At 41.2% G+C, this 23,794-nt stretch overlaps 1 protein-coding gene across 1 annotated transcript in view; it reads left to right on the top strand.

Annotated features, from left to right (window-relative positions):
• Positions 1 to 12,927, top strand: part of LOC141017382 (guanine nucleotide exchange factor VAV3-like) — a 52,269-nt gene extending 39,342 nt beyond the window's left edge. Inside the window, exons 24-27 of the mRNA XM_073492080.1 lie at positions 2,360 to 2,447; positions 2,922 to 3,051; positions 10,057 to 10,205; positions 10,899 to 12,927. Of these exons, the coding sequence (XP_073348181.1) occupies positions 2,360 to 2,447; positions 2,922 to 3,051; positions 10,057 to 10,205; positions 10,899 to 10,940 (409 nt within the window). The 3' untranslated portion in view covers positions 10,941 to 12,927. The remainder of the gene's footprint in view (positions 1 to 2,359; positions 2,448 to 2,921; positions 3,052 to 10,056; positions 10,206 to 10,898) is intronic.
• The last annotated feature ends 10,867 nt before the right edge of the window (positions 12,928 to 23,794 follow it).

Below are 23,794 nucleotides of genomic sequence, written 5' to 3'. Positions count from 1 at the left end.
ACACATCTCAGCTGAATGCAGCCTGGGGAAGAGGTGGAATTGGATGATCTTTTTAACCATCTATCTATTGTCTGTCTCTTCTGTCCAGACATTTGTTCAAGGAGAGTCTGATAGCTTTGCATCATACTATTCGCTGCTCTTTGGCTATCAGTCCTAGAAATGTATGTCAAAAGAAAGATAGCAACACACTCAAATTGTAGATGAAACATCCATTCCTTTGGGCCTTAATAAATGGCTGTTTAATCTGCAAGTTCAGTGCCTCGGCATCCCTCTTTTGAAATACAACGCTGTCCATTTCACTAGCGAATATCTTTCAGGCTACATCAAAGCTTGTTCAGTCTTGTAAAAAAAAAGAAAGGACTGTTGAGTCCTCCTGACCTGGCATGACGGCTCCAAGAGATTATAACGATCGAGGGTGCACTCTGAAATAGTGTTTGGATGTTCGGACTATTTAGCCAGTGACACACCATTGCAGCCCATTTGGTTTGGTGGACTCATACCGTCCCTCATTCAAAGCTTTGATGTACAGGGCCAGTTTCTGAAAACTCCAATCCTAATTGCCTGTCTCACTGCTTAAGATCATTATCGGATGGCCGTTTGAGATAATGGTGCTTTATACAGAGAGCTGCTTGTAATCAGCTGGAACCGTCTAATGTCAAACACCATGAGTCATCAGTTTGTGTGTGTTGAATGATGTTTGTGGGTATGTATGCAGCCATGAGGAGCCTATAGGAGGAAAGAGAAATTCAGCCTTCACCAGACATAGCTTGTCTGTCTCCATGTGTTATGCAACATATAACTCAACACACATCAATTATGTATTACTCACCATATATTCATAATGTATCAGTGAATCTGCATTGGAAGATTTACAATATGGATCTATCTCCAGTGTAACTTGTGCATCACCATATGGGAGACATGCAATATACGGTGCTGTGCTTGCAATCGGCTTGACAGGACATCCCCACATGTCCCTGCAGTATGTATGGACTGAAAAGTGTGTATGTGTATTCAAGGTTGGCCCTCAACCAAGTACTCAGCCTGAGCTATGATTCTCACATGACATTATTATTTAATCACCTAATTATTGAATCAGGCCTATACCATATGCTCTCAGATACTTTGGAGTGTGTTTTTATTGTCAGTTGGGATACATTTTTTTCTATCTTGGATTAAGTGAGGACATGAAATGGCATCTCCCAGGAGAGGGGTGTTTGGTAAAAAATGTCAACCTAAAAAAATAAATGATATTGATAATAAAGGTTATTCATATAGCATGTATCTAAACAAGGTTACAAAATGCTTTACAGAATACACAAGTATAAAACAAAAGTAAGAGCATGGGCAACCATACTAAATAAAGTTACAAATGAGATCAAAAAACAGAATAGCAGTGTAGAAGTTACAGATCAGCCATCAAAAAAGGCTTTCCCATAAAAATATGTTTTAAGTGTTGTTTTAAAAAAAGGTAATGTGTTTAGCGTATAGGGCTTTATGGCAAAAGCCTGGGTGCCATTGGTCGCCAGCCCTGACCCAGGAACAACTAGCAAGGGTACGTTAGTGGATCCCAGGTTACAATTTGAAACACAGGGAGTCAACAGCTTCCCATGTTGGGCCTTTAAAGTTATTTAAAGAATCTTAAAATCAGTCCCGAGTCTGGAAAAGACAAAGCTAATTCATTTTGTATTAAGGAAACTGTTGACATGTGGTTCAAAATTCAGTTGTGAATTGAATGTGATACCTACATTTCTGGACGTAGATTTTCTATTGGTTGCCACTGGACCAGTGAACAGTTGTATTTTGCTTGGTGATCATGGCCGAAGATTATATCAAATCAACTCAATTGCGAGCAGGGCTCAGCTGTCAATCATGACATCCACACTGTTCTTTTACCATGAAATAACTAATTAAAATTAATTAATTTATCAGAAAAATTTTATGTACATCAGTGTGATGAGAACAAGGGAGTGGTCATGTCATCCATCTTTATATACAGTCAATGTTGCCAGTAATAAAGATACAAATTAAGCATTCATAAAATTGCCAGTGTTCATACTAAATATGCTTGATTTTTGTGTGATGAGCAAGTAATGGAGACTATTGTCCCACGATGCTTTGCAGAAAAGACACTAGGACGCTGCTCACACCTGGAAAACTTAAAAATTGTCTCTTGCACAGCAGACATTCTCACATGCCATAGCAGGAAAACCAAAAAACAGGAAAAAAATGTGCTTTGTTGTCATTCTTTGGCGCACCTTTTGTATTATTTCCTGTCAGTACAAAGTGGTAATTCTTATAGTAAATTAGTTGATTGATTGCATTGATTGGAAGCCTGTGTCTCATCCATCCTCCACAGGTTCAACGATAAAGTCAGGCACATTAAGATTCTGACCAAGGATGGCTGCTTTTACATCGCTGAGAGCCGGCTGTTCAAGACTGTGCTGGTAAAGGTTTTAACTTTGTATGGATTTTTGTGCCCTTTAAACTCATGTAGCATTAATGAGTACAATCATTTTGACATTACTCTACTTTTGCAGCACTCTCTTGAGATAAACCCCTACATGCATGAGGACATTTTAATTAAAGAATATGTCTACTTGTGGTTGATTTCTGCATTTGTGTATGCACTCAGAAAGCAACAAGTGCATGGTGTAAGCAACTGCCTGTGGTATTGTGGGGCAGTAGCTAATATTGGCTTGTTTCTAACCCTAATGCTTACACTTGAAATGGGCAGATAGAAAAATATAGCTGCCCTGCTCAGGAACACACTCTGGCTGCTGTTGTATTGTTAGGATCGAACAAGCAGCTTCCTCTGTAAAAAATGTCTTCCATACATTTGCACACAGTACCATAAAGATTTACCCTGGCTCATTGTTGTTTCGTTTCGTGGTGTTTTTTTTTGTTTTTTTTTTACACAGGACCTTGTGGAATACTACAAGCAGTACTCTCTGAAGGAGGGTTTCAGCAGTCTTGACACCACTCTGCAGGTCCCCTATAGGGAACCTTCCAATGGAAACATGCCCAGGGCCATTACTAAGGCTGGCAGTGGTGAGTATGCTTCACAAACATCCATGTTCCCTGACTGAGAGTTGAGATCTGTCTGACAGGTGGAAATGCTACCAGTTCAGGTCAGGTCTCAAAGTCAAAAGTAGTTGAAGTAATTTTAAGCATCTGTGTTGAAGTACCTGAGGGATGGGTTTTACTACACCAGTCGAGTTCAGATAAAGAAAGGTGAGTTTATCTGACCTGCTTGTAAGCCTCTCTATATGACTGAAACTGTGAATGGAAACTTCCCTAGTCATCAAATAGACATAACAAGACAAGCTAAGGGGAACAAACACTTTCCTGAAATTGCACTTGCTATATTTTGTTACTACAGGCCAGCTAATACACTGTATGCCCTCACCTCGAAGAAAAAATATTCCAGCTTACATTACAAAATCATGCTGACAGAGCATTAGGCACTCAAATTAAGACTGTCTTGATACCCGAGGCAATCCCATCTTTGACGTGTGAAACATGCTAGAAATATTTAGTAAAGGATATTGAGCTAACACGATTCCCTACGGAAGAGCGCAGCGTGGAAGACAGCAGCAGTATTTATGCGAGACGTGCCTCCTTGGTTTTGTTTGATTCATCCTCTTCTGTCATAATCACATAATCAGGTCAAAAGTGGCCAAAAACAACATTTTAGCACGTCTCATGCCATTTAGATTTGACCACACAAACAAGACCATATCTCTTTGTAACATGGGGCTTAGATCTTGGTCAATGAGTGTGGTTATAAAATGTTTGCTAATGTCTTAAATAACTTGCAAATAGTGCTCACTGCAGCTTAGTTCAATGATGTAAAAAATTCAAAAACATTTTTGTTGTGACTTTTTTTTGTTTGTCACAGTGACTGTGATAATTTGTTCCGATTTTTATTTTATCAAGATGACATTGATTGTAATCTATCACGCTTCTATTTATTCATGTTAAATGATGCGATGGATCAAAAGTGTTGAAATGTGCTGACCCCAATGATGATGTATGTACTTTCAGCCTCAGTTAAACTAAAACTGTTAACAGTTAAACTGAGCTGTTTATTTTTAGGAGAAAATAAAACAAAAACATGGCTTCCATTTTTACAAAAGCTGCAATGAAAAAGTAAAAGAGAAACAAAATACATGCTTTCACAGGATCGGACTGATACGTGCTGCCAGTATTGTACCTCCACCGTGAGCAGTTCAGCAGCATCTGTGATTCTAACCTACCGATATTAACAGGCAGGAATAAATGCATTCGTGCGCTTACATTCAACAAGTCCAGTCATGGCATCATTACTGGCTCTCAGAGACACAAGCAGATGGTCATTCACTGTCTGGAGAAGAAGAAAGGGGTCTTGAGGAATAAGAAGTGGGGAGAGAGGAGGGAGAGCAGGGAGCAGGGGAAAGGCACGACGAGGGGGAAAAGGCAAAAGGGTTTAGGAGGCAACAATGTGGGATACAATGAGAGAGACATTAGCATTAGTTTCCATCAATGTATTTTTATGTGCAATTTGAGGTTTCACATTTGAAAATGAGGGTTGATGAGCTTAATGTAGTCAACATTTCACTCACCTGACTGATCAGCTGGTCTCTTGTCAGTTGGTCAAGGCATCTGATTTAGCTCCCTCTTTTTCTTCTTTCTCTTCTTTGAGGTTTATTGTTGGTTGGTAAAAAAAAATGGCTTTGTTAATTCTTCTTCTCTGTTTATAGCCATATGTACTGAGCCTATACTGCCAACTTCTTATGAAACCATGCTTTGCATGGCCTAGTTTATCGCTCCAAACCAGTTGATAGAAATACCTGCCTAATTAGCATTTACATTTTTTGCCTTTTTTGCAACTTTTTTGAAGGTTGCTTCACATTCGCTTGACAATTAGATGGAAACAGCTACTGATGTAAGAAAGGGATGGGCCATTTGTAGCTTTTTGAAGTGGAGTTAAGTCACCTTTCAACTAACCAAGAGTTTGATGAAAAGACTGATACATTGATATAGAGCTGTTTATGCTATCTTAGCTTAGCATAAAAAACTGGAAACGCCACGGAACAGCCAGCCTGTTTCGGCACCTCTAAAGTTCTCAATTGTAATGTAAAAAATTATAATTTGTGGTTTGGTAGAGTCTCATGTTTCAAACAAGGAACAAGAAAGTCGCTGCTCCCAGACAAAAAAATGGTCCTGCACATAACCCACGTCTTTCAGTCCTCATGCTAAGCTAATGAGCATCGTCTTCGCTCTCGCTTCATACGTAGCATTCAGACACAAGAGCTGCTTAGATCCAATAAAAGCCAAACCACCTTGAGATGTGATGCACACTTACTCTGCATTTGCACTTAGAATTAAAGTGTTTTTCCTTACCCAAATAATACATCCAGATGCAGATAGCATGTTAATAGCATGGTTAAAAGGAAGACACACAGTACAAAGGAACAGCGTGAGGTAAGAGAGATGGAGGTAGAGCACAAGACAAAAGAGGAAGTGAGAGAGACAGTGAGTGAAGGAAAAAGAAAGGAGCCTCGGCAGCTCACCAGGCTTGGCAGAGAGGTCCCAGTTAGGGCCCAATGCCCCAGGCAAGCACCAGGAGCCTGCTACTGCAAACGTCACACTCCGCACGCTGCTCAGCTCTGAGATGGCTTCACAATTTTCCTGACAGGACATGACATTTCACTTGGGCTGGCAGCGGAGAAAACCGTGTGACAGCCGCCTGCTGACACACTCCTGGGGGATACCCCTGGTCCAACCGAGGGACTGCGCCTGTTTCCACAAAACTGGGAAAAGTTTGCAAATATGATCTGATGTAAAAGAGCAGAAAGCAGCTGGAGGTAAACTGTCTTAACATAAAGAGAGGCGTACGTGTAAACAACCACAGCCGCTGCAACAGCAGCCGAGGCAAGCAGAGGAACGCTGGAACAAAGTCAAAGTTAGCCTTTTGTGTCTGTTCGGATGTAAAATTCTGCTACATCCTTGTCCCTCTGCCTCCTTTGGCAGCGTCGGTCTCCCAGCGCATCAGGCTTCAAAGCAACTCTGCAAGAGGTGTGTTTTTTGCATCGCTGCCATTCAACGTGCTTCCTTCTGTGAGAAAGCCTTGACAGACCCGCCGTTGCCTCAGTGCATTCTGGGATAGATTATTATTGCCTTAAGTCGTCCACCCCCATAGACAGACTTAGTGTGGGCACCGCGTTCTCTGTCTGGTAAACAGCCTCTGTGGAAAGACAGATGTCATGCCAAAACAAAAACACACACACACACAAAATGGTTTGAATCTCAAAACAGACACCTCATAGCAAAGAAAACAGAATGTAAGACTAAGTAAACAATCACAAGCTGCGGAACTGCTGAAAAACCATCAAAACTCGGGAGTAATTTGTCTGGAAAATACCCCAGCCAGCATCTTTAATTAAGTCTGACTGAGATGTTTTTCATCTGTGGATGCAAGAGCAGGGAAATCATTAAAGCTATCTTTTACTATCTGTCAGGCGGATCATTTTGTTGTTAACTGTCGGTGTCATCAGGATACACAGCTCTGTTGTCTTAAATGAATGGTTGTAAGTGAATACTATTCAAAATCTTTATCAACATGAGAATTATCAGATACATATTAAAAACATTAAACAGGTTTATGAGACTGGAATGTATCAACCTCTCATATAAAACTCTACTTTATGTCCTGTGCATACAGTATGTGCCTGTTTATGATGTATGTACTTCCTGCACTTATGTGTGTAGTTGTTTGTGTGCATTCTGGTCAGACAAACACTTGACACATTTTGGCCTGCATTTACTTATCCCTGTGGGGCAGAGGAGGAACGCATGGAAGCATATTGTTGTGATGACAGGAGGTAGTTTTCTCAGTGTGGCTCAGATGGGATTTCATATGGGAGCAGAAGTCGTTGGCTCTGCAGTGTCGATTCCCAGACGTTGCCTTGTCAGGGCGCCGTGCTGTGCCCAGACGTATACTTACCCCCATGCTGCTGCTTCGTCTCACCTGGTCTGAAGCTCAGGAGGTTGTTGTTGCTGATTATTATGCAGTATGACCCGGGGAAGGTTGTGGAAGCTATACTACATGGTAAACGTATGCAGACAGCTGAACATCTGATCTTTACACCCATATGTGATTCTTGAGCATCTCATTCAAAAAACATGGGCAACAATATGCTGCTACAATAGCATCAGCTCTTGTGGGAAAGCTCTCCACATGGCTGCTGCTGTCGGGCAATAAGGTTCAGACGGAGAACAGTTATGTGTTAACACAACACAAAGGGACTGTGTTGGTAGGGGCAAGTTTCTTCAGGTACCAGTGGGATGATTTAAAATATGATTCAGGAAGTCCAGTTTGAGTCTGAAGGTTTATCAGGAGCACTACACAGAGATTCATAAGACGTGATACAGGATTTAACAACTAGATTTTGTAATGGGAACAATAATGAGTTTGCATTGCAAAGCAATCTACCAGGAATGTTTGATTGCTTGTGTTTGATTGGCCACTGCAGCTCCTTGCTGGATGACATTGCATCCAAAGGTGCTCGATGGGCCCATAGACATATAAAAAGCTGGACACCGGTACTCCAAGCCCAAGTATCCTGGATAGGAGCCACGTCAAGGTGCCAGGCAGGAAGTCGAACACAGGAACAGTACAGAGCATCCGGTCAACTTTCAGAATAAAACATTATGTGCAGACTCGGAATTTAAAGCACAACCAAGTCAAAAATAGGAACAATAAATACACTTAAAACAGACACAAAATGACACCATGAACCACGTGTCCTACTCATCCATGGTAGAAGCACAAAACTTAAGGAAAATTATGAAATATTCACAATGTGAGCACATGCAAGGTCATGGTAAAATGGGTGTCTGCATACTTTTGGACATGTGCATAAGTTTAGTATGTTTGTTGATTTCTCAATACCCACCTTCTATCGGTCAGTATTTCATAAATATTTCATAAATATCATGCGTCTGGTAAAATGACAAATGTCGGATGCTTTCACTGTTTTGCCCTCCATTCCCACTCTTATCTCCCACCCGTCCTCGCTCTTTTTTTTTTTGTTCTTTGACTTTGCCAACTTTTTCCCTCTCTCTCTCTCTGTCTCTCTCTCTCTCTCCTTTACCATCGCTCACACTCTCTTTCTGTCAAACTTGTGTTTACTTTGCTTATGTTCTCTCTTTGCTCCCTCTACGGCCTGAACCCCCCATCACTCGCCCCGTTTCTCTGTAGTTCCTCCTGGCGGCTGCAGCTTTGTTCCTCCCTCCTCCTCGCCTTTCTGGTCAGGTACAGGTACAGCTTTTCTACTCTCTTTGTCTCTCCCTTGCTGCATGCCCACATTTCCAGGTTTGCAAAGATGAAGTGAATTGTTTTTTCTGACTCTGTTAAATAATGTAGTCTAATAATTCTGCTTTTTACATCATATTGCATGGATCGTACGACTTGCCATGTGGGATAAACAGTCTTCCATAATTCAAATTTGGAAATATTTTGAATTTCTGACAGCTGTTACATCTTCCACAGTGCGAAAATAACTGCAGAATTGTCAACAAAAAAGTGGGAAAGAGCTGCGGGGCCACCATTGTTGGCATTTACATATTCACTAAACTCGAGAATACAGCTAATTAAAAGGTGGCATTTAATTTGCATGATTTCACTTCTTAATAAGCCACAGCAAATATGTGACACATTAAAAATGTTTCTTCAGGTTCAATATGTGTGACTACAAGGCTAGCAATGGCAGTAACCATCTCGGAGTAGTTCTTCGTAATTCTTCCAAGCCACAATAGCAGGAGGTTTTCCTATTTTTCACAGCATAATAGTCTCTGTCTGTCCTGTCTTTGTGTGCACAGTGCATGAGCATATGTACATATATGCATGCATGCATGTGTGGGCTTGAGCGTCAGTGTTGGCATGATGTGCCTGTGTGTGCACAAGGGAGTAGATGTATTCCTTTCATCCAGCCTATCTTCCCAGCTGTGTCACCTGTATTTCCACAGATAAGGTAAACAAACCAATGCCGCCCCGAGTTCACATGTGATATCAGCCTTGACCTGCGTGTGTAGGAATAACCTTGTATAACCTGGAGTGCTGATGCAATGATGATGCCTGAGCTGTGTTGAGTATTAACTTACCTAGTAAGATCAACACACAACCACGATCACCCATGACTGTCATCTCTACTGTGTGTTTGGCACCACCAAGCTGAGCAGCTGTGTGTATATGTCTCCTCTCTCACTAGTGAACATGATGTATTCCCTCATCGGTGTCTCTGTGGTTTTGCTTTTACACTTAGTATGAGTCACGCCCAAGAGACAAGGCTCTTTGCTGCCTTAGGGTTAGACATTTTATTGTAGATAATACCTGTGAGAAAAGTGTTTCATACCGTTGTAAACCTTGTAGAAGCTACAAAAGTTGTTGAACTGAGTTTGCCCTCTCATTTTCCTTGAAGTCTCAAAAATCTTGTTAGCACTGGTCATGGAACTGTAGACAAAATTCTAACTGAAGGTCTTGCATTTGGACTGGACCTCGAGTTAACTTGTAGTCAATTTCTTATTAAATTTCAAAAAGTTGCTTGCCTGCATCAAGCAGTTAAGTGGATAACTTTTAGAAAGCCCAGGATTTCTGAATGCAGAGGAGAAAATAGTTTCTTGAAACTGACACAGCTGATAAGTTCTCTAAACTCTGAAAAGCAGGGTGATATAGATTAGATAATGCAGAATGTGAATGGATTTTTCTCACTCCCAAGTTAGTGAGTGTTAAGGATTTAAAAAAAGTTAGGTTACACGAACCAGAGGGAACATCTGTGAGCCATATTTTTGGATGAGATTTGGACTTGTTGTATCGAGCGTGACTCTGGGTGAGATAGTTCTTGTTGGACCAATAACAGCAGAGAGTCTCATAACCACAATGCCTGAGATAATAGCTCTTGTCCATTTGTCATCCAAGACTTACTATATCACTTTGAATCTCTGAAAGTATTCTCTGAAAATGTGTGAAATTTACTGGGCTCTGGATAATAAGACAGGATCTCTTTGTCTCAGTGTTTTCTCCCAGGGTGGTGGGCATTGCGGTTGCGCGCTATGATTTCTGCTCCAGGGACACACGAGAGCTCTCCCTGCAGCAGGGAGACATCATCAAGATCTACACCAAGATGTCCAATGGGTGGTGGAAGGGAGAGGTCGACGGCACGGTAGGTCTGCTGTGGGATCCTGTTAAATAAGGACAGATCTCTGAACACATTTTATTTCATCTTCCCCTCCATCATACATCAGACAGTTCCCTCTTGAGTTAAAACTACAGGCATAAAATTCTGACAATTACTTATAATAGTTAATCAATTTCTACTTTCTCAGACTTTTGGAGAGTTTAATTGTCCGAGCAGTAGAGCTTTAGTGTATACATTGACCTAAACAGTCAATAGTGCAAACATTGTATTGTATAAACTAATCAAAGTACAATTATTAGGTTTTAACCATGTAAATGCTTTACATTTGGGTATCTTGGAGATGCTGGGCTAAAAACATCTTTCACATAGTTGAGAGTGCTTGGTGGGGGGAAGCCAGTGAGGGATCAGATCGTTGGATGGCCGTGGCACCTGCAGGTGGGTGCTTTGATCTTAGCAGGGAGGGAAGAGGTAGTGCGATATGCTCTTGTGCATTACGCAACCTTGGTGAAGCTTCTCACGGCGAGCAACATGTGTAGGCCACGAGAGAAAGACGTGTTGTGACAGGGATTGCAGTGTGAGGACATCTCACCAATTGAAACCGAGAAACTAATTTCTAATTTAAACTAATTTAAACAAATGGCACCTAAAATTATGTATCCTGACTGAGTTGATTGCTGCTGCCTGAATTACAGTATATCCTGTTTTGCTGCCTTTCAGGTTGGTTGGTTTCCCTCTACCTACGTAGAAGAGGAGGACTGACTTCGCTGGATTATTGACGTCTATTCAGCGTCCAATCAAGACTGACCACCTCCAGTGAGCGTCATGCTGCTCAGCCACTCTGTGTGCCCTGCAAGTCAGATCTCTTCGACAAAACCCAGAGACTCAGACTTAAGAGGAAGCGGCAGTGCCCTCAAAAACCCTCTCCTGCCCTCTGACAGACTCACACACAGAGCAGATGTCAAATCACAGATTCCAGGAGTGTCACGCCATATCTCGCCTCTCTGCGGCCCCGTCTGCCCCTGCGGCCCACAGGGAAGTGCATGTGCTGTGCCCAGATAAACCCACCTCCCTCCCTTCCTGCTCACCTTGTCTTATTATTGATGGCTCCATTGGCTGGTGTGAGACTTGCCTTTGCTGTCATCATGTTTCGATACCAGGAAGGCTCAGTCACCCAACTGGAACACAGATCCTGCTGACAGGGCACCGCCCAGGTACTCCACCATATTGAAATGCAGGAGGTGAGGAGCTGCGACTGTCGTTGGAACACTACAGCTCTCTTGACTTTTGTGTTCAACTTTCTGTCCAAAACCTATTTTATTTTTCTAATGTTGAATGACTGGACTGATATAAACAGCGTGATATTTAAATACAATTGCTGAAACGCGTTTTAACACTGTTTTGAAAAAAGGATGGAAGATTTCAGCAGCGCAGCGTGAAGCACTGACCTGTAATTCACACGTGATGTGTTTGCAGTCTTGAATGACTATTAGTCTTGTGGGGCAAGAACTAATTTAGCTGTATCACAGCAGGAAATCTGGAGACAATGTAGTTGATAATGTGGAAAAACTGATAAAGCTATGTATGTTTAATATTATTTCTTTTTAATCATTGTCTATTTTCAATCACCACCTCAACTTTAAGTACCATCTTTATGAGGCATATCTTTGTTCTCGCCTAAATGGAAAGCAATAGAAATACACTTTTCACTCTCTTGCCAAGCGTTAGATGTGTAGATCGGTATCAGTCTTGTGTCTGTTTGCTCAATACAACCAGCAGCTGGTTAGCTTAGCTTAGCTTAGCTTATCGTAAAGCCTGGCTCTCTCTGAAGGCAATGAAATCTGCCTACGAGTGCCTCTAAAGTTTACCAATTAACATGTTATATCTTCTTTGTTTAATCCATAAAAAACTAAATGTTTAAATGATAATACTGGGTTTTATGAGGGGTTGTGTACGGGACTATTGCTTGGCTGGGAGCAGTGGTGTCTTGGAGTCTCTGCTCGTTGCCTGCCACACGGCGATGACAAGAATTAGTGAGCTTAAGAGGAATCCCACTACCAGGGTGTATTTTGTTATGTTGGGCAAAAGCCAGGCTAGCTGTTTTTCCCCATTTTCCATTCTGTCTACTAAGATAAAACTAAACGGCTGCTGGCTGTAGCTTCATATTTAGGGGACAAACATGAGAGTGGTATCAATCTTGTCATCTAAACTGTCAAGAAAGTGAATAAGTGTATTTCCCAAAATGTTGATTTAAGCCAAAACTGACTAGTTATGGCTGGTCCCCTGAGAGAAGGTGAATCATCTAAAGGAAGAAGGAACACACACTCGGATAATGTTTCACAATGTTTAGTGGCACTAAGGGAGAAAATAAAAAAAGGTTCCCAGATCTCATGTTTGGCTTCAGACACGTGAAGTCATCAAAGAGAAAAAATATGCACAAAAGGAATTACAAAGCCAAATAAGTGCGAGAGGTGCATGTGTTGTGGGTTTACACGTCACTGTGAGCTCCTTCGTCTTTTGATCATTCACTATGGAAACCGGAGAGCCCTTTTACATTCCACAGATATTGTGTTTACCTCAACTCTTTTTGGTTTCAGAATGAATGATTCAAGGGTGATGTAACCGCTGTTCACTGTAGAGCAAGGTAGCACAAGGGCGTTAAGTGATGGTGTTTTCCTTCAAACGTTAACATCCCGCTAACCATGTGTGTGACATCAATATTTAATAAAAGTATGCTCTTTGAATTGTATTTCTGAAATTTGATAGGCTATTTCTCCTTCTTCAGGCCAATGTCTCATTGTGGGGGCAAAGCCTTTGCAGTTGCATCACAAATCAGAGTCGCGGCTGACACGGTTGTGGAGGTGAAGTGCAGAACTGTCAGGCCTCAAATAATGGCTCAACAAACAGAGCAGAAACGAGACACACCTGAAATCAGTTGTGGTATAGGAACGTGTAAGCTCAGTGAAGGTCTGTGTTTTCTCTCTAAATGTGTGTCACTGAGACAGTCAGTCAAAGATGCTATTTTCAACATGAGATCATTCCTCTCTTGTTATTGTTGACACGATTCACTAATTAAAATAAAACATAGCTGTGACCTATGGAGGAGCATGTGAAAGCCCTTCAGGATTCTATAATTAATCTCCTGTTTTTAGGCGGCAGTCATTTGTGAGATGTGATGCTGACATCATTTGCAGTCTGTGTGCAAGCACCGCTCGCTTTTGTGAAACGAGCCCTTTGTCTTTGGCTTTGTCTGGGGGAAAGCTGTTATTATTGTCGAAATACAGAGCTATTTAACAGATATTTAATGTTTAAAAAACACACACAATCCATGGCCTTTTAGTGTCATGCCAATAATAGACAAGTGATGGTCACAGCTTTATTAATAATGTTTGGAATAAAAAAAAATGGCTGTATGCATTAAGTTCTTTATCAATGCAAAAGCTTTTTTTCCATGTTTGATGTGTTTGACATCAGTTGATGAGCTCTCTTCTACTGATTCAAAGACTTAATTAATAATTTACTACCTTTTGTATGTATGGTTTTATTAATGCAACATTCAGGAGAAATACACGGTCAAATATGAGAACACATGTATACACCAGAGTCTCATCATATCAGTATTCTTGTAAAGTAAACATTCCTCCAGGCTTACTTTCCCCCCACTGCTCTGCAGCCTCTCTAATGACCAAACTCAGCAGAGGGAGGGCTCTGCTGTGCTAACTGTAACCCTCCCGTCACAAAGAGGCAGAAAGAATGGCTCCCCTAATACTCTTCCTCTCCTTAATCTGCCTGTTCCTGTCTTAGCCAAAGAGATGAAAGGCGATGACAGAGAAGTTGGACAGCAGCCAGGGAGAGAGAGATGGGTGTACAAGGTTGCATGGTGTAGATAAAGTACAGGCAGAACGAGGATGGTGCGTGTGGGTATGTGCGCGTATCCGAGAGGGAGAGAGACAAAAGGCAGATGGAGAGAGAGAGAAGGAAGCCGTGCATCATCTTCATCTGTCTGAATGATCTCCTTAACCCCCAGTCTTTGCCAGTCAGCCCCTCTGGATCTCTATATGGGGTTAAACAGGGATTTAGTGAAAGCTGAAGCTGCCCTTAAATACGGTGAGCTCTCAGTTCCTCTCAAAAGGGCTCAAGTCTCCGAAAGACTTTATCTGTGAGATTTATATTCAACTGCTGACTTGTGACCATCAACCCCCCTTACAAAATCATAAAACTATAACTACAGAGTTTTTTCTGTATTCAGGCAAGACATAAAAAAAGGTGCCTTGCAAAAGAAAAGAGGGACGGAGAAAAAAGACGTCCAGTGCTGTGAAAAAACCCACAGAGGCTGTGGAAGACGACATTTACTATTTAATGGTCACAATGACATGATGCCATAAAATGGAGATTTGACTTGATTGAAGGTGACTCAGTCAAAAACGTAGCCAATAAATTAAAATTCCCATTGATTTTGTAAAACTGCCGTCATAACAAAAAAAACAGCAATTAATTGTTGAAACATTACGTTTACACTCCTGTCTAAACACTGTATTTACATTCAGAAACATAGGCAGACATGGCAGGATTGTGTTAAAGTCTTATGGTTGGGATGACAGTGGATGCCATTAATGGTCAGTGTTGGTTTCTTTTAACCATGAAGATGATCTTTTTATAACTTTGACCTTGACCACAAGCAATATCTCAATGAGGGAATTTAATGACTTGTTAAAGGCTAAAGGCTTCCATTTAATGCACGGGTGCCCAAACTATTTTACTTGGAAGACCAAAACCATAACTTTAAGTTGGGCCATGGGCCAAAACACATACTGGTATTATTAAAATGCAAAATTATTAATTGACTGACTTCCTGCACAAAGTGTCACTCTGCCTGCTGCTCAGATTATGAAATATAATGAATAATTAGATGTCCTTTATATTTAAAGAGTGTTTTTTGGTCAAGAAAAAAATAAAACAAAATAAGACAAGAATTGTTATTTCATAATATTCAATTTATCTTTTCAGGGTTAGGGTTAGAAACATCTGTTGGGCCAAACTGAACCTTATGACAGGCCAACTTTGGCCAGCCCTGATCAAGTGTAATCAGGAGGTCAAGTTCATCACGAATATCCAGTGAAATCCACATGTAGATGGATATGCACAGATTTTTTCCCTTTCCTTTACCATCATCAACAGGTCAAAATTACATTTCTTGAGTATAGTATGTAGTATAATTAATCAATAAATAATTAATTAGACAACTAGTGATGGGGAGTCTGGCACTTTCGGCTCCCTAAACATTCAAAACATTATTATGTGTATTGCACATTTTATGTATATTGTACTGTTTTGTATGTTGGCAACCAGCACAATATACAAAATCTCACCATGTTGAGTCGTAATTTTACCAAAGTCATTATAAAATAATTGCATTCTGTTTTATCTATGTATTGTATTTATGTCCCAATGTTTTTGGAATAGGGTTTGCAAATTAAGATGATGAACGTGGTCAATATTACCTGCTTAATATCAGCAAAGGTGTCATGCTGATTTTAGTGTTTCACTGTGCCAAAGAGCAGACTCCCCCCAGACTGGTTGAGAACGCTTACTCTTTCTAATTTATTAATAGAAATATCATTAAACAAAAATGTCTGGGAATTGAGATGAATTTTTCCGGAGAAAGAAGGAATGAGAAAAAGAAGGTAAGGCGACGACCACCCTCCACCCTCCACCCTCCTCGCCTCAATGGTGTTGCTAAGTCTCTGTGAGGACTCTATCAGTGCTACCCAGCAATTAAGATCTCACAGATCAAAGCAGCCTAAATGAGCTAATCCTCAGAGAACCGCTGCTCTCTCCTCCTCTGTCTATCGCTCTCTTCCCCTCTCTATCTCTCCCTCACCCTAGTTACTTCCTCTTGACTCATGGCTCCATGTGCTGACTGTGCTTTGATGCTTGACAGCGGTGGGTCTCTTAAATGTAAAATGGTGAATAAATGTGCATTAATGGGTAACGCTTTCATATCCTTAATGCCAATTTGCACAGGCTGGGGAGCATGTTTTCGAAGGTCTTAAGACGTAATTGGTGATCATGAATCTCTAGCTACTCTATCTGATACCCACATGCAGTGTAGCTGAGTGCAAAAGCCCAACGCGAACTCAGTGGAGAGACGTTCTCTGCGCTTGATAACAAGCAATATTAATACATCTAAAACTTACGGTGCAACAAGCCCCCTCTGAGTGTGGTGAGTTGGAACCAGCATTGGCAAAAAACCAAGTGACAGCTTTGAGGTCAATAGTTGTTCAAAGGAGCGTGACGCCGCTAGCCGCTTAGCAGGTCGGTCATTATCATAGAAAAAGCAGAGCATCTGCCTTTGACTCCTGCGGACAGGTTTAACGAGGTGGCGCTGCTCGTCATGGGGGCCGCTTTGGCAGGGCCTGTCCGTATCTCACCCCTCCTGCTCCTTCTCTCTCCCCCCCCCCGTCTCCTTCTTGTTCTCCAATCCCTTCCTCCGGGTCTGCCAAACAGGGGTGTTCGTGTTTACTGCTGCCTCTTTCCATCAGGGAACTATTGTTTCATGGCGGGCTTTTGTGATGAAGGCTTCTGTCTTCCCTCCTTTATTTCTCCCCACTGTAACTTGAATCTCTTTGTTTTCGTGTGCCCGTTGTCTGCCTCTAAACTAACCCTTCTTGTGTCCCTGCCAGTCTGTCTCTCTCACTAACTGTCTGTTTCTTCTCAAACCGCTTCTTTGTAGCAGCTCTTTGTTTTGGGATTTTCTGCCACCACCGCCACCTGTGCCTCTCTTCTCTCCGATACATGAGACAACAGTCCTTGGATTAACCAATTCCATCACCAGCACAGGTTTGTAACACATGGAACAAGTCATTTTTGTGAAAATAACAGACTTGTTAAAATAATGTCAGACGTTTGTTTATAGTAGCTCAACTGAAGTTAAAGGTTTGGTTTGCACAAATACAAAAACAACAAAACTTCAACATATTTTTATTTTTAATCTGAGTGGTATTCAACAATGCAGAGAGTTGTGATTTTTATTTTGAAGTATCCATTTCTGATGTCACCCTAATACAGTGGAGGTGACTTGTTTTTCCTGAAAAAATAGTCCCTTTGAAAACTGACAGCAAGGTCTGAATTATCAAGATGAACTGAAGACTGTGTCTAGACAGAGATATTGCTTTTTAATTGAGAGGGGTTAAAAATAAAGCGCTACGTATACATCTATCTGTGCCTTTCACTTTGAGTTGATGCGAGTCAACACATCAGGACACATCAGTGTTGTTTTCCGTAGCTTCGATGCATGTCAGCTCCTTAGAAAAGCAGCAACTATATCACATTTGTGCTACAGACGTCAATTGACACGCACCGAACAGTGGCGGCCTTTAGCATCTAAGGGACTATTATCTTTGTTGTTTGTGTCCATTAGAGAATTAAATAGTTTGACAAAGTGTTTGAGCTCTGCATCGTGTGTCTGGAGGTCACGTATTTCGCTGGTTTCAGGCACAGTGACCTGTATGTCGGTGATGATCACGTCGTCAGTCTTCCACTTGTAGTTGTGGTGTCCTGTGTTTATTTGGCAAAAGTCTGCTAATGTCTGAGAAAGTTGTTAATCTTTTGGTTCAAGTATAACAAAAGTGTAGAATCTAATCAAGCAGCCAGGAGCCGCCATGTCGAATTTCACACCTCACCGCCGTGGTCTCCTGATCTCACAGAATCTCACACTCCTGTCTTCTGAGTTCACAGAAAGGCCACGCAGGAAGACAATTCACTGTATATAGAAAAGAGGGTGAATTATTTAATCATGTCAGGAATGAGGGCATGGGCTGTTTCCATTGAAAAGGGCAAAAATATAGCTATGGCCACCAATGGCGCCCAATGATACACTCTGTCTTGGCAATGTATCTTTTCTTGTACTCACGGCATTGTCTTATCAGGCAAACCCAACCCATCTAGTGTCTATTTGAATGGTAGAGCAAAAATACTAAATGTTAAAATTTCCTACATATGATTTCTAGGACTCAATCTCTAGAGAAATGGATGTCAGTCTTTGTGTGCGATGTGCCTTGAAATAGGCGATAATCTTTCACACAATCTACAGGTACGTAGATTGTTGTCCTAGTCAGAAGTGTTTATACGAAACCCAGGTACCAACATCAACCCCACATCCCTCCCAGCATGTAAAATAAAAATGAGGATAAACCGTTTTCTTCGAAGCTGCGGGATCTCTTGAATAGACTGTAAACGGTATCTTTTATTTATGGACAGATTTGGTGTGAGACATAAATAATTTCTTCAACATGGTGTCGGGGGCTTGCGGTGCCAATCCCAGCCAGGGCTGATTTGCAATTTAGGTGTGGCACCGAAGGCCAGAAGTGCTGGATTTGGCATTGAGAAAAAACAGACAAGAGCCGTGATCGTGTGTGACACTGAATAGGATTACCATCTGTAGCCGAAGAGCCGATTGCTGCCCTGGATTGTATTGAAATGAGGGGACATCAGATTGGTTTGTGGTCGTGACAAGAAAGCAGATACATATATTTTTTTTCATAGCTTTTGCTTAGTACTAGAATCTCAGTCCTACTTAAAACTATTGCAGTCCTCAGCGATGAAAGGAAAGTTAGGAATGAAATTGATGACCTGTGAGTGGTTTATGAGTGGTATTTTTCACATCTTTCTTGAACTAATGGATGGGTGCAGAGTGGAAACATTACTTCCTGTTTAGTCAGTCCTAAGAACTCTGAAAGACCAGTAGGAAGAAAGGTATTTCCATTATGTTCCAGCTGAGGCAGCTTAACTTCCTCTTTGTTCTGTCTATTGATTCTAGTGTACTCTGGCTCTGTGCACCAAGCCAGCGAACCACCCACCAGCTGTCCTTGCGATGTCACGGATGTGAATAGGAGTTTGATAAAGCCACAGATGGCATGCTGCTCCCTCCCCTCCATAAGTGCCATTCCTGATGCGTTGCCACATAAATGGAGTCGATACAATTTCTACCGCTGGAGCTGAAAAATTGATTAAGATGGAGAGGGCGGAAGGTCCTATGGATGTCGGTGAGACAGTGTGCCGGGCTGCATGTACAGTATGTGTTGTATAAATAAAAGCAGGAGGTGCACTCTTACATGGGTGTGTGCGTCATGCTGTTTCATTTGAGTTTCAGCCTTTTTTTACCGGCCCATTGAGCACTTATCTAATACCCATCTAATAAAAGTTGAATCAAAGCACAAAAGCATCAGTGTCTACTCAGTTTCTGTCTTTTTATTTAAACATGCTGCAAGGAACTTTTAACTGGTTATGAAAGAAGTTCAGTTTAATACTGATGCCTTTATATCATCTACACAAGACCATCAGTGACAGTATGGGCTATTTCTATATAGTCAGATAGGTCAGATTCCAAAAATGTAATTTATTTTTTAGTGGTTGAGTGCAGAGGATGAACTGAGGAGTCTCACAGGCTGAGGAAAGAAGCTGCTCTGTAGTCTGGCGGTACGGCAGCGGATACTTCTGACGCAGCAGAACAACAGGCTTATAACGTATCATTTTATGCTGGCATCGCTACTGTGACATATCTTGCTCTTGGTTTATGATTATGATCTAACATTACTAGGGAATGTTGATAACTCCAGCTTTCTCATGTAACCTTGGTGTATGACATGTAACCTTGGTGTATGACCAGCACTAAAACTATTGTCGTATTACAGTTATTACAGCTGTGTTATAAACAGAAAAAAAATAAAAATCACATTGGGTATTTATTTTATTTGCTTCCAAAACAAATGCACAGGCTAGCCTAAAAAGTATGTCTTCGACACAAGGCAATGTATACCGCTACTGTCCACAGGGACGACCAGAATCAACCCTACATGAAAGTTCCTTGAAGCTGCCTTAATTTATTTCCTAATTAAAAAAAATATATACATGTCAGTACAGCATGATAGATGTGATGATATGTGAAAGATAAATATATTCTCACAAAAGGAAAATTCTACCCTATATCACTGATTTCTCCCCGGGGAGCTGCTCTGCACTACCACACCTTTTTATAATAAGCTTGTTGTATCTCAGAAGGGAAAGTAAATCAGATGGAATGATTTGCACATGTGCTGGCCACTGACTGAGGCTGAAACTTATAAGGCCCTGTCAGATTAGCATTTGAAAAAATATGATTTTGCAGTGAAATGCTGATTCCCCTGCGGAGGACAGGGTACACCTGAACCAACGTTTCGTGTGGAGTTTGGTTCCTACTGCCATGGATGAATAGCAAGCCGTCTCGACAAGGCTGCAGACAGGTGAAGAGGAGGCTATCGTAGCTTATGGCGAGCTCTCCATCCACTTTCATTTGACTGAGTTATTGTTCTATCAGCAACCAAGCTAACACGCTTGCTACCAGACAGTTAGCTAATGGTGACAGTTGGAAAGCTTGCTAGAGCAGATGTGTTTTGGTGAATAAAGTAAAAATAAAATAAAATTGTGACTGACTAGCTCTAGCATGCCCCCGGCTGGCTATTGACTATTTCAGTCAGCATTCTCCTCCCTTCAGCGATCTGTGTTTTACTGTTTTCAAAATCCCCATCCCAACAGGAAACAACAATAACAACAACCTCAGAGCAATCCCCAAAAATTGTAAGTTACCCTAACCCTAACCTGGTAGCTAATAGTACCAACCTAAACAAGCCAGCAGCTGTTGACTTACATCTGCAGGGATTCAGCCATTTTAATGCCAGGGCTCGCCTTGCAAAACATGTTCAACCTGACGCTACTTGGCGAGGGCAGCATTGCTACATCCTGGGCTGAGTGCCACCCAAGGTGATTGTGATCAGTTTTAAGAAATACAAAACAAGACAGAGCCAGAAAGATAACAGGTGCAGACAGACCTTTTTATCCAGCGCTAACACAGCACTGCAAGACTGGTGAGTTTAGCCTGATTGCCACAGACGTAAAATTACAAACAATTCAATCCAACAGCTCAAAATCTGTGCCATAATTCCCCAACTGTCTCACATATGTACTGTACAGTACAGTAGTGTTAATTTGGCACTCGCAATCATTTTGCAAGACTAGGTGTAACCTTTCTTCAAATGGTCGATATCTCTTGCGACAATTCCTTTTCTGAACAAACACACAAACAGACAAGCAAATAAATAAATAGATAAATAAAGCATCTCCCATTGTCAGGCAGCAGGCGGCTTTCGCTTTACGAGAATTGTGCTGCAGCTCAAAAGAAGAGAGGGTCTTTGTAGAAGCTGCAACGCTCCATACGGAGCCGTACGCTCGTGGTTTCATTTCTGTGTGTGACAGGTCAAGGACGACTTATTGATACATAAGTATATATAGTATATAGTATAGAAAGTCATGAAATATAATATACAATTGTAACTACCACTACAACTACTTTCTAATTAAACTTACTTAATATGAACTAGGCTTTGCATCCCAGTTTCAGCATATGTATTAGTAATATTCAAACGGTTGGCATAAAATGTAAAGCATGGGACTTTATATAGCACCACTCATCACATATGCATAATTTACAGTGTTGACTGACAGAAAAGTTTAGCTCCCTGTGTCTGAACAGAACTAATTTATGCTTTAAGTTCCACTGCTGTGGATTGATCAGCTGAATATGGATATAGGATTGCCTATAAGCTGAGTGCCTCAGTCATGTTGCTGAGCCTCTTCTTTCCTAGATACTGAATACCCCTTGTCTTATGTTATGTAACTTTCTGTTGGTGCCACCAGCGCTGACAGTGGCAGAACACAAGGACTGCTTGTGTCTAAAAATGTCCTCCTAATACCGCCTCCTGAGTCTCAGAAGTGAAAGGAGGAAGGACAAGGCGTTGCTGTGGCACGGAACCGTGGGGAACATCACTAGCGAACAAAATCCTCAGGTCTTTTCTGTGTGTGCTGAATTCTGACCCCTGAAAAAAAACAAAAAAAACTCCAGAATTGTTCCAAAAAGTCATTATCATAAAATGTCCCACTATTGGCATATGTAGATTTAATGTCAGCATTTGTATTGAGCTATTTATTCATGCATATGTTCAGTGATGCTGTTCATGTTGTAGTTGTTACTTTTGCTGTTTTTAAATCTGTAAAAAAAAAAGAAAGAAAGTTGCTTTAAATATTCCCATGACCATCGTCCAACAGTAAGCAGGCCATGAAGAGAAATTATGGCGCTCATTTTCCCTCCGTAGCTGAAAATGTCGATGTTGGCAGTTTGTTGCACTTGCTCATGAGGCAGAGCAATGGTCTCCATCCAGTAGTTCATCAACCTTTTGTGCCATAATCTGCATTTAAGTGCAGGAGACTCGGATTTAACCTTAAAACTTTTTTGCGCTAATAGCTAAACACAGCCCAAAGCCAGGAGCAAGTGTCATAAAACACCAATTTTATTGCACTAACATGTCATAAAGGTAATTGTCTTTCACTCACACACACACACACACACACACACACACACACACACACACACACACACACACACACACACACACACACACACACACACACTGGCCCTTAAACACTGCTGTAAAGCTTCTTTTCCTCGAACTGTCACCACAAATGGTCTCAAGTGTGCCACTTCACATTCTGCAGAGCCATATCAACGAAGACGAACCTTGAACAAAACTATTAAATCACAGAAGGCCTTACAGCTGTAGTCCTGGAAAGATTACTGTATTTGGGGTGAGAATTATTTGACAGTTTAAGTCACATCTGCAGTCTTGAAAACAGCAAGTGACCTTTCGCTTTTCCCGTCCCCCTTATGCACGATGGACTATCAAGCTTTCTGTTCTTGCATGGAATGAATGCAAATGAAAACCAAGACAGATTTATAATATTTTAAACAACTGGTCCTTGATTTCAGACAAGTGGACGAAAGCAGACTAACCCATTTGTTGCTGGCACCTATTGGTGGCTGTTATGACAGCTGTTGCTGAAGATTTCATACACTATAGCCAAATAGCTAAGCTAACATTCGCTCCATAAGTTGGTTGAAAACACCATCTCCAGCGGACTTCTTATAGTTCGTATATTCATATAGACAAGTGAAATGTCCTTAAAAGCCGTCTGGCATTCGTATGTCATCCGAAGAGATCGCCTTGGAAAGAAGAAGCAGCTTTTAAAGAAAGATTAAAGCTGCATGCCCAAGGAAAAAACTCTTCACCGGTCCATGATCTATGTGGAAGACATGAAAATAAAGAAAAACATTCTTGTATTGGAGTGTAGAGCTAGTAATTCCTTTTATCACTTAGGTATGATAAGCTGTTTGGCTGCTTAGCTCACATACTTTGACAAGCAACACAGAGGTTAGATGCTTTATTTTTGTATTTTCTCTTTAAATGTTACAAAAGGAAAGGCTTTAAGGATAAGGACTAACCAGTGAGTTTGGAGAACATACTGTAACATTATCATTAACAAGGTTAGCTAGGTTCAATGTAAACATACTCAAATCCTGACATGAACTGGACAGATGCGCAGTAGCCTTTACTCTTATGGGCCTACTGTCAAAGTTGGAAAGCACTACAGTGAATAATGCTGGGTTACTTCTGTAGGTGGTAAGCTAGTTTGCTGAACATGCTTACAATTGCAGCTTACCTTTAAGCAGAGAAACACAGTGTTTAATC

This window comes from Pagrus major, chromosome 21, assembly GCF_040436345.1.
Source record: "Pagrus major chromosome 21, Pma_NU_1.0".
Classification (NCBI taxonomy): Eukaryota; Metazoa; Chordata; class Actinopteri; order Spariformes; family Sparidae; genus Pagrus; species Pagrus major.
The sequence above is the reverse complement of the archived record's forward strand: the minus strand, read 5'-3'. Positions and strand labels throughout refer to the sequence as shown.